The 12,671-nt window shown below is 40.9% G+C and overlaps 1 protein-coding gene across 1 annotated transcript in view; it reads left to right on the forward strand.

The window, feature by feature from the left end:
* LOC124615277 (transmembrane 9 superfamily member 2) overlaps positions 1 to 12,671 on the forward strand; it is a 141,519-nt gene that overhangs the window by 32,970 nt on the left and 95,878 nt on the right. Inside the window, exon 4 of the mRNA XM_047143032.1 lies at positions 4,223 to 4,358. Coding sequence (XP_046998988.1) covers positions 4,223 to 4,358 — 136 coding nt within the window. The remainder of the gene's footprint in view (positions 1 to 4,222; positions 4,359 to 12,671) is intronic.

The following is a 12,671-nucleotide window of genomic DNA, read 5'->3' on the forward strand; positions in this document are numbered from 1 at the left end:
ATTCAATAAAGAGCTTGGCAACAGCCAATTTCCTCAGTTGGTAGTGTTGCTGATGTTCTTAGAATCTCTCCCCAAATGTTGTAATAGTCTGCCCCAATGCAAGACATGGCACATTTGCATTGAATGCAATACTATACACCCATCTTTCAGAGATCTAAATTGTCTTTAACATTGCAGAGAAGACATTTTTCTGTTGTCAGGAGTGAAATATACTGGAAGCTGTGTTTCTGTAGAAATCTAGGGATCTGTACGGATATTGGGCCCACTTAAGGTAGATAAGCAACTCTTGCCATCTCTTTCTCCGTCTCGGTCTCACCCTCTCTCTCAGCCATTCTTGATTTTGATTGCAATGCCCTCTCAGTATGACAGTAAGATTATCCATTACTTTTAGGTGTTATATTCTTCAGCTAGGCTCTTTATTTCTGAAAGTGTTTAAACTCTACATTGTGGAGCACCTCCTCCCCATAAAGTCAAGTCATGACATCTCTCAGGTTTTCTTGATATAAAGAACCTGGAAGCATGCCATTATTAAATCATTCTGAGAAAGCCTGAGAGACCACAAACAAGATTACAGATAGCTTTTCTTTCTAAGTTTTTTGAAGGTTTTTCTGTAGATCCTATTGTGAGGAGTAACTCATCTTAATGCACATATTTTTTGGTCAGCTATTGTTGGCTTCAGAAAATGTGCCTTGCAGATAAAACAGCGTATTCTTTTGTGTGTATAACACTGCCAGGGCTAAATGATAAGTTGAGGGTAGCAAGTATTTTTTTTGATTTTAACAACAGTTGTCATCCAGTGTCAATAAATGAGACACAAACATGAATCTTACTGGAGTGCTATTATTTTTGTGGGTAGAGGGTCCTAATTTTGTGTATACATACAAATCAATGATTTATTAACCAAAAAAAGCAATAGGCTGAAAAATCTTAGTGTTTGTGGCATGCTTTATAGAAAACACATTGTTTCTCAACCACCCCACATCAGGCTGCATACAGTTTCTGAAACATTATTCTTAAAAATGACATTTTGTAACAGTGAAGTCGATATTTAAAATTTTCACCTTGAAGACAGGTGAAAACCTTCCCAGTAAGTATCACATTCACATCTCAACAGAAGTTCAGTACTGCTATCTTCACTATAAGAATTATCTCCACATTCACTGATACTGAATAATGAAACCTTGTTTACTTTATTTTTACACTATCATGTCCTGTGGAATCATATTTTGAGATAAACAGATAAATGATGCATTAGCTCCATACTTAACAATCATATGCAACCATTTGCTTGATGAACCAAAAACTGGAAAGTTGCATAGGTCACACCAATATTCAAGATAAGTAGTAGGAGTAGTCCAATTAACACAGGGCCATATCATTAACGTCAATATGCAGCTGGATTCTGGAACATATATTGTGTTCAAACATTATGAATTACCTCAAAGAAAATGGTCTATTGACACACAGTCAGCATGGGTTTAGAAAACATCGTTCTTGTGAACCATGACTAGCCCTTTATTCGCATGAAGTGCTCAGTGTTATTGACAAGGGATTTCAGATCGATTCCGTATTTCTAGATTCTCGGGAGGCTTTTGACACTGTACCACAGAAGCAGCTTGTAGTGAAATTTGCTTGCTTGTGGAATATCATCTCAGTTATGTGACTGGATTTGTGACCTCCTGTCAGAGAGGTCACAGTTCGTAGTGATTGACAGAAAGTCGTAGAGTGAAAAAGAAGTGATTACTGGCGTTCCCCAAGATAGTGTTATAGGCCCTTTGCTGTTCCTTATCTATATAAATGATTTGGGAGACAATCTGAGCAGCTGTCTTAGGTTGTTTGGAGAAGACACTGTCATTTATTGACTAATAAAGTCATCAGAAGATCAAAATGAATAGCAAAATGATTTAGAAGAGATATCTGAATGGTGCGAAAATTGAAAGTTGACCCTAAATAAAGAAAAGTGTGAGGTCATCCACATGAGTGCTAAAAGGAATTCGTTAAACTTCGGTTACACGATAAATTAGTCAAATCTAAAGGCTGTAAATTCAATTAAATACCTAGGTATTACAATTACGAACAACTGAAATTGGAAGGAACACACAGAAAATGTTGTGGGGAAGGCTAACCAAAGACTGTGTTTTATTGGCAGGACACTTAGAAAATGTAACACATCTGCTAAGGAGACTGCTTACACTACACTTGTCCATCCTCTTTCAGAATACTGCTGTGTAGTATGGGGTCCTTACCAGGTAGGACTGACGGAGTACACCGAAAAAGTTCAAAGAAGGGCAGCACGTTTTGTATTATTGTGAAATATGGGAGAAGGTGTCACTGAAATTATACAGGATTTGGGCTGGACATCATTAAAAGAAAGGCGTTTTTCGTTGTGACGGAATCTTCTCACGAAATCCCAATCACCAACTTTCTCCTCTGAATGCGTAAATATTTTGTTGACACCGACCTAGATAGGGAGAAATGATCACCTTGAAAAAATAAGGGAAATCGGAGCTTGTACGGAAAGATATAGGTGTTCGTTCTTTCCGTGCGCTATACGAAATTGGAATAATAGAGAATTGTGGTGGTGGTTCGATTAACCCTCTGCCAGACACTTAAATGAGATTTGCAGAGTATCCATGTAGATATAGTAACGGGTTGCTTATTTTAGAAAAGGGTGATCAGAGCAATATCTGTTGGCAGTTAATGAACTTTGTAGAGCTATAATTAATGTCTTCTAATATGCCCCTCTCAAACATGTACTACCTAGTGGAATTTGTCATTAGTAAGATGAACAGGCTCAGTAGGAAATGCAGCAGTCACAAAGTGATTCTGGAAACAAATTGGTTACGGGTGACTCTACATTAAGTGTTACATAGAATGATGTAGTCTCTTTTATGTGTCTCATTTTCAGTAGGCTTCCTACAGAACTGAGAACTGTGGTAGATCTATAATTTTCAAATTTTAGATTAGAAGGATTCTTTGTGGTACACTTTTTTATTCTGTAATAAGTTCCTCAGGAGAGGTTACAACTGTCTGGTATACGTGGTCTGTTCAGAAAATTCTGAAACATTCGTAATTTCATGTCAATGGTGTGTTGTAGCGAAATGTAGGTTGGCATCCCTGCACATGCCTGCTAGAAAATGCAAGAAGGAAATGACCTGAAATGTGGCAAGACAATTCACAGCTCTTGCATCACAATTACGCATCTACATATTCATCCCATTTGGTGCGTGACTGTTGCACAAAAAACAAAACCACTTTGCTGCCTCATCCTCCATGCTCTCCAGACCTGGCCGCTGTGGACTTTTTTTATTTCCAAGTATGAAAACCCCATTGAAAGGATGAAGATTTGCAACGATAGATGACATAAAAGAAAATTTGCATACGGCACTTCGTGTGATCCAGCAAGGGGCATACTGGGACTGCTTCTGGAAGTGGAAGCTCCATTAAGAGGGTGTGTCAATTGTGGAGGAGAGTATTTTGAAGGAGACCATGCACAACAAGTAAAAGGTAGGCATAGAAAAAAAAATGTGGGGGCAAAGTTTTGGAATTTGTTGAACAGGCCTCATATTGTAACTATTAAAATATTTGTATTTATTTATTTATAATCTGGAGTCTGTAAATTATGTATTCAATGGCTTGTTTTATGACCAAGTAACTTTGGCCAAGAAAAATAAATCAATCAATTAAAACAAGACATTGTCGTACAGACAGACTAACTTTTTATAGGTATTAGTTAAACAACAGATGGATGTTGTGAGAAGTGTGGAAAGAATTTTAGATATTGCCAATTTCATTCCAGCTCATTATTGATGGAAATCTTATTTTTTAACTAGCAGTGGATTCAGACATCACAGTAAAAGTGTTATTGTGTAATATAGAATTTTTTTCCCTTGTTTCTCTAGTAAGTTAGCCGTGAAATTATCGTAAGCTCCTAAGATGCAGAGTAAAAATAGATACAAAGCTGAACAAATACCGACTTATAAGGCAAGCAGTCACATATGTAGATTATGAGAAATTAAGAGTAGGAAGATATATCAGATTACATTAAGCAAAAAGTTCAGTATCATAGAAAATGAAAATTATACAGATGTAGGTGAAGAGGGCTCTCTCTCTCTCTCTCTCTCTCTCTCTCTCTCTCTCTGTGTGTGTGTGTGTGTGTGTGTGTGTGTGTGTGTGTGTGTGTGTGTGTTTTAAATTAATGATGATGTATAATATGTTTCAGATTAAGTTTTTGGAAGACCAGTCATGCTCTGTAGCGTGTATCAAGAACTACACCGGCACTGACAAAGACTCTGAGACAAAGCTTGGGTTACTTAGAAGAGGCATTGGCTTAAACTATCAACATCACTGGATAATTGGTTGGTATTACTCTACAAGCTGGGAGCACATAATTGTTTTATGAATAATAATGTTGATGATAATAAAAATAGTAGTAGTAGTAGTAGTAGTAGTAGTAGTAGTAGTTGTAGTTGTTGTTGTTGTTATTGTGAGTATTAGCAAGCCACTTCTAGGATCTGGGTATGCACATCAACCTGACCTGAATTTGCGTGGCAGGTTAACTATGAGGGCCAGTGTGCTGGCCAGCCAGGATATGATTTTTAGGCAATTTCCCACATCTGACTAGATGAATACTGGGCTGGTATCCACATCTGCCTCAGTTACATGATTCGCAAACATTTTGCATGTGTTCTCACATTTCCACGTGGGATAACACTAGATGCAGATGGGGGGGGGGGGGGGGGGCATGTCAAAGGGAAAAGCATCACAACACCCTCTACCACACTAACATTGCCAAATCCATATTAACATGCCGACCCCAAGAAGGCATGGGATAAGGCCAGGAGTAATAATAAAAATACTCCGTTTGTCAGAAAAGTTCCAGGACAGGTTTCTTTATTTATGAGTCTGCAGTACTAAAAATGAACAAATGTTGTTTTTATGTTACCTTGTATGTGTGTGTCCTTGAAGTGATCTGGGCCATGCTTCCTCAAAAAACCACTAGGTGGCAGGGCTGTGCTCAGCAACTCACTTTTTGGGTTCTTGGCACATTAGTTATGGTGACACAATGGATAATGATTGTGAGCAAAAAGAGAACATTAAATTCTTCATTAAGCTTGGGAAAACCCCTAATGAAACCTGGACAATGATTAAGCAAGTATATGCTGACAAGCACTTTCAAGAAGTCATGTTTTCAAGTGGCACAAGAGGTTTCATGAAGGCAGAGATTCAGTGCAAGACAGTCCCTGAGTTGGTTGTCTGTCTACAGCACACGTCAGTGCAAAAGTGGAGCGTGTAAGACAGTTATTACAAGAAGACCATCGTGTAACTGTGCAAGCGATATCAGAAAAAGATCATTTTGATCATAATCTGTGTCATAAGATTTGATGCGAAGATTTAGGGAAATGAAAACTTAATGCAGAACTCGTCCCTTGCACACTAATGGACAAACAAAAAGAAGAAAGGCAAAGAATTTCTGCCGAACTACTGGATGGAGCCAGAATTGATCCCACATTTTTGTCAAAGATTGTTGCTGGGGATGAAAGTTGGTGCTACCAGAACAAAGTCAATGTTACGGCATACTTCTATAGTAAAGTATTAGTGCTCCATGAGTGTGTTCCTCCAGATCAAATAGTGAACCAGACTCCGTACACCGAAGTCTTGAAACATTTGCAACAAGTTATTCAATGTGTTTGCACTGATTTGTGGCTTTCTCAGGATTGGTTCTTACTGCATGACAATGCAAGACGCCATACTGCTTTATTTGTTACCGAGTATCTGGTCAGACATTCTTTTATTGCCATCCAACATCCACTGTATTTGCCTGATGTCTCGCCTTGAATCTTTTTCTCATTTCCACGAGTGAAAAGGCAACTGAAAGGTAAGCTTCCTTAAGGTATTGCAGGCATCCAACAGGTTGTGGCAAATGAGCTTAACAAGCATCGCAGTTGAAAATTTCCCTGCTTACTTCCAAGACCTCCAGAAACATTGACAACTTTGTATAGATAGCCAAGGGGACTGTTTTGATTGGAGCTAGGATCGTTGCTTGGTAAGTGCAATTTTCTGTTTCCAAAAACAACCTGTCATGAAACTTTTCTGACAAAGGGAGTAATAATAAAAATAATCATTAAAAGAAATAGAAGAGGATTTCCAAAACTGTAACATAAGAGATTTCTATGAAACATTTAAAACCAGAATCAAGCAATGTTGGGTGGAGGACGTGAGGACAGTAGGTTGCTGTAGATTGAGGCCAGGATAATTTCGCGAGTGGAGAATGTGTTGTAAGTAGGATAACTCCCATCTGAGTAGTTCAGAAGAGCTGGTGGTGGAGGAGGAGGGGGGGGGGGGGAGGGAGGGAGGGAGGATCCAAATAGGCTTGGGTTATGAAGCAGTCATTGAAATCAAGCATGTTATATTCATCTGCACGTTGTGCCACAAGATGATCCACTTTTCTCTTGGCCCCAGTTGGGTAGTGGCCGTTCAGCCCAGTGAGCAGCTGTTTGGTAGTCACACCAATATAAGAAGCTGTGCAATGGTTGCAGCAGCACTGTTATACAACATGGCTGCCTTCACAAGTGGCCTGACCTCTGATTGGGTAGGGTAATCCTGTGACAGGGCTGGAATAGGAAGTGGTGGGTGTGTGGATTGGGCAGGTCTTGCACCTGGGTCTGACAAAGAGGGCGGGTTTTGAGAAAGGCCAAAGGCTTTAATTAGGAAATGGAGGTTATGATGGAGTTCTAGTTTGGGATCACTCTTGCATGGTTTATAGGACGAGGAGGAGTTTGATTATTGGCAGAAGCCTTCTGCCTCAAAACAAACCCTGACATAATCTTTCTACCTGCAGACAAAGGTTCCACCACTATCATTCTGAATTGTAGTGACTACCTGGTGAAAGGCCTCTGCCAGTTGTCCCAGTTGTCTGACACCTACACTTGTAAATTCTGCTAGAGTGATCCCATCTCAGAAGTCCAACACAACCTGAAATACCTGCATCAAGCCTTAGGCCCTTCCCAGAACCTCTCTCCAGAGTCCATTTATGTTCTCACCCTATGACACTCTGCTCTGTAGAAGATTATTTTGCCCCCACTGGAAGAACTTCGGCCCTCATTGACTAATATCTCTAACCAGTTGCTTGTATTGTAGCCTCCCACTTTAAAGATAGAGCCATGTCCTACACCAACTCTCCGCCATCCCTGTCCCTTTATCTGCTTGATTCTCACTTGTTACTGTTGATGCCATTTCCCTATGCACCAATATCCCTTACGCTCTTGGTCTTTCCGCTGTTGAGCACCACCTTTTGCAACATTCTTCAAACTCCAAACCTACTACCTAGAGGAGACCTTCCTTGCCTCCCAAAATGCCAAACCCTAGTCTGGTTCAGGTTTGGCCATGATATCTTTATGATCTGGACTCAGGGCCAAGACACTCTATCCTCGTTCCTTCACAACCTCAACACCTTCGCTGCCATCTGCTTCACCTTGTCCAGCATGCCAACTTTCTGGACATTGCCCTATTTCCTCTGTTGGGTCCATCCATACCCATGCCCACACTAAACCCACCTACTACTATGCATTTTGACAGCTGTGTCAACCCTTCCACACCAAAACATCCCTACCATACAGCATGGTCATCCAGGGGTGGCAGGCACTCATCCCCCAGACCTAGTCTGCAAAAACCTCCTGTGTCATTTCCCCACACATCCCCAATCCTCCCACCACCCCCCAAGAACCAGCTACAAAGGAGTGCCCCTTTCTTCACCCAATAGCAGTCCAGACTGGAACAACTGGACAATATCCTTCATCAGGGCTTGGTTTACCTGTCATCATGGCCTGAAATGAGGGACATCCTACCCAAGATCCTTCTTATCCCTCCTAAAGTGGTGTTCTGTCACTCACCCAACCTACACAACATCCTATTCCACCACTGTGGCTCTCCCAATCCCAACTCCTTGCCAAGGGATATGATCCCTGTGTGACCCAGGTGCAAGACCTGCCCAATCCACCCACCCAGGTCTTCCTATTCCAGGTCACAGGTTTATCCTACCCCAACAGGAGCCAAGCCACCTGTGTAAAAGATATGTCATATAACAGCTCTGCTGCAATTGTTGCACAGCTTTTTGTATTGGTATGACTACCAAGGAGTTCTCCACCAGGATGAACGGCCACTGCCAAACTGTGGCCTAGAGTAAGTGGACCACTCTGTGACATAACATGCAGTTGAACATAATAAACTTGATTTCGATGACTGCTTCACAATGTGGGCCATCTGGATCTTCCTCTCTGAGCAGTGTAGATGAGAGTTACCCTGACAACATATTCTCCACATCTGAAATCATCCTGCCTCAACCTGTGATAACCTATTGTCCCCACACCCTTCATGCAACATTTTCTATCCACTCTGTTGTATCATCTTCTCCCTAATAATGTCCGCCACTCTCTTTGTGTGCCGTCTTCTGCCAGCGCACATGCCTATCTTTCCTCTCCCCTGGTCCTCTCGTGGTCTGTTGCCCCCCACCCCCCTCCCCAGTCCCACCCTCACCCCCCACAGCCCACTCCCAACTCACCCAGGCATATCCTTGCCCCACGGCCTTCTGACACTACATGTGGTGACAGTATTGTCATGCCTCCTTCTGGTCCTTGCACACCCACCAGGCAGCACTCATCTCTCCATCCACCCATATCCTGCTATTACTCCCCCCCCCCCCCCCTCCCCCCTTACAGATAGCCGCTTCCGTTCAACATGACAGTCGCATTGCGATCCGAGCTGCCAGAGATGCTAGTCACATGGGCTGGCCATGAGGGGTGTATGTGTGTGTGTGTGTTTCCTTTTGTGAAGAAGGTTTTGGGTGAAAGCTAAATATGTAACAGTCTTTTCATTGTGCTTTTGTGTTACTCAGCATGTCATTTTCATGGTGAGTAACAATTTATCTTTTTTCTTATATTTTAAAACATCATTGGATATCAGTCACAAAATCTGTGTTTCTGAAAAAAAGGAGAGCTTGCAAGACACTGGAGAAATACTTCAATGAACTACTGAATTGTTCTGAACTGATTGGAGATAAGGAGACAAATCATGAAACTGAAAAATGGTTAAATAACAGGAGAAGATGACATTTACCATCAGAGAAATAACAAATATCATTCAAAACATATGGGAGACCGAATTAATACCAGAAGACTGGAAGTGTGGTGTTACTGAAAAGGGATAGCCCGATTGGACCAGTGTTAACAACTACAGAGGGATATCCATACTGCCGCATCATCCACAAAAAACACAGTATCTGCAAATAGGACACAGATCAAACAGGAAAACAAGATAGGAGGATACCAAGCAGACTCCAGACTGGGAAGATCCTGTTCTGAACAGGTACTCAATTTGAAGACAGTCCTGAGATACCAAGCAGTAAGAAGCAGAGATGTTATACACACTTTGTATATCTGAAAATGCATGTAACTCCATAGATAGACTATCACTGACACAAGAACTAAAAGAGAGGGGCTGTGACGATAAGACAGTGAACATTATCAGACAGGCACTAACAAACACAAAATCTAAAATTAAATTAAAAATAAGTTGTAGGAAACCTTCAAGATTAGGAGTGAGAAAGGGTGATGGTATTTCACCACTATTATTCAGTAAACTTTTAGACAGGATTGTCAAGTAATGGGAGAAAGAACTGAGGATAGAGAGATTTTACAAACTGATGAGGGTAGGAAGGAAAACCACAGGACTGGATTTTGGCTGTCTGGCATTCACTGATAATCTGACAATACTCACTGATGACACACAAACTGCAGTAAGCAAATAGCGGTCCTGAAAGAGAAGGCTGAAGATGTCTGGCTATAGATCTCCTTTGGTAGAACAGGATGCATGTCAAAGCAAAAAGATGCATAAAAAAAAGATCATAAAACACTCTGGTGAGATCGAGTTCACAATTTCAGATGTGCTGGGGAGATGAAAAAAGGCAAATCGGATAGAGAAAGTAGCTCACAAGTAGAGAAATCAAAAGATAAGTAGAGTATTCTGACAGACTGGAAACATCTACAAGAAATCGTGCCTAACACGTTATGTAAAAGTGAGACATTACAATAGTGTTCTTATTCCAGAGACCTTATATGCATCAGAAATGTTGGTCATGGGGTACAGATCACAGAAGAAACAAGAGACTGAATAAAAGTGACATGAAGAAAAATCAACAGAAACTTTATGAGCATGTGAACAGAATGCCGGATCTTAAGGTGCACAGAAAGCATTAAGAACATGAAGTGGATCACCAAAGTCAGAAAAGACCTGAAGAATGCTAACATAACAGAACCAGATACACACTGAGGTGACAAAAGTCATGGGATACCTCCTAACATCATGTCTGACCTTTTGCCCAGCGTAGTGCAGCAACTTGATGTGGTATGGACTCAGCAAGTTGTTGGAAGCTGCCTGCAGAAATATTGAGCCATGCTGCCTGCATAGCCATCCATAATTGAAAAACTGTTGCTAGTGCAGGATTTTGTACACAAACTGATCTCTCAAGTATGTTCCATAAATGCTCAGCAGTATTCACGTTGGGTGATCGCCGGCCGGTGTGGCCGTGCGGTTCTAGGCGCTTCAGTCTGGAACCGCGTAATCACTACGGTCGCAGGTTCGAATCCTGCCTCGGGCATGGATGTGTGTGATGTCCTTAGGTTGGTTAGGTTTAATTAGTTCTAAGTTCTAGGCGTCTGATGACCTCAGAAGTTAAGTCGCATAGTGATCAGAGCCATTTTGTTGGGTGATCGGCATGGCCAAGTCCTTCGCTCAAATTGTCCAGAACAGTTGTCACCTGGTGGCAAGGCGCATTGTCATCCATAAAAATTCCATTGTTCTTTGGGAGCATGTCGCCCATGAATGGCTGCAAATGGTCTCTAAGTCGCTGAACATAACCATTTCCAGTCAATGATTGGTTCAGTTGGACCAGAGGACGCAGTCCATTCCATGTAAACATAGCCCACACTATTATGGAGCTACCACCAGCTTGCACAGAATCTTGTTGACAACTTGAGTCCACAGTTTCATTGCATCTGTGCCACATTTGAAGCCTGCCATCAGCTCTTATCAACTGAAATTGAACTTATTTGACCAGGCCATGGTTTTCCAGTCCTCTAGGGTCCAACCAATATGGTCATGAGCCCAGAAGAGGCACTACAGGCAATGTGCTGTTAGTGAAGGCACTTGTATCGCTTGTCTGCAGCCATAGTCATTATCGCCAAATTCTGCTGTACTGACTTAATGGATACATTCGTAGTACATCCGACTTTGATTTCTTTGGTTATTTCACGTAATGTTTCTTCTCTATTAGCAACTTCATGTGTGAAGCTGCTGCTCTTAGTTGTTACGTGAAGACAATCGGCCTCTGTGTTGTTCTTGGTGAGAGGTAATGTCAGAAATTTTGTATTCTCAGCACATCTTGACACTGTGGCTCTTGGAACTATCATTCCACGTTCAGAGTCTGTAAATTCCCGTTACGCAGCCATAATCACGTTGGAAACCTTTTCACTTGAAATATGTGAATACAAATGACAGCTCTGCCAATCCACTGCCTTTTAAAAAATGTGTACACGATACTGTCGCCCTCTGTGTATGTGTATATTACTATCCCATTACTTTTATCACTTCGGTGTACATGACAGACAAACATTCAAGGACAAAGTTATCAAGTGGATAGTGAGCCAGGATTTCAAGGAATTCAACATAGGAACAACTTGGTCAGATGAAAGGAAGAAAGTACATGGAGAATAATGAAAGAAATGTTGCATCTAAGAAAAGTCACCTCAAGTAGATGATTTACGTGATTGTTGTGTGGCCTTTTTCCCCTTTAGATCACATAACATCAACAGATACGAAGAAAGTAAATTGGAAAAAGAAAACACTTCATGGCAAGCACCTGTATCATCTAACACAGCCACACGTCGATCAAGACGCATCCAACACATGGCTAAGAAAAGGCAATATATACAGTGAGACAGAAGGATTCATGATTGCAATACAGGATCAAACAATAAACGCCAGGTATTACAGCAAGCATATTATTAAAGATCCCAATACCACAACGGATAAATGCAGACTTTGTAAACAACAAATAGAAACAGTAGGTCACATCACAAGCGGATGTACAATACTAGCAAATACAGAATACCCCAGAAGACATGACAATGTCGCAAAAATAATACATCAACAGCTTGCCTTACAACATAAACTTTTAAAACAACACGTTCCTACATACAAGTATACACCACAAAATATACTGGAGAATGATGAATACAAATTATACTGGAACAGAACCATTATAACAGATAAAACAACGCCACATAACAAACCTGACATCATACTCACCAATAAAAAGAAGAAATTAACACAACTAATCGAAATATCCATACCCAATACAACAAATATACAAAAGAAAACAGGAGAAAACATTGAAAAATACATCCAACTGGCTGAGGAAGTCAAAGACATGTGGCATCAGGATAAAGTTGACATCATACCAATTATACTATCAACTACAGGAGTCATACCACACAATATCCACCAGTACATCAATGCAATACAGCTACATCCAAACATATATATACAACTACAGAAATCCGTAATTATTGATACATGTTCAATTACCCGAAAGTTCCTAAATGCAATATAACACA

Source organism: Schistocerca americana, chromosome 5, assembly GCF_021461395.2.
Source record: "Schistocerca americana isolate TAMUIC-IGC-003095 chromosome 5, iqSchAmer2.1, whole genome shotgun sequence".
Lineage (NCBI taxonomy): Eukaryota > Metazoa > Arthropoda > Insecta > Orthoptera > Acrididae > Schistocerca > Schistocerca americana.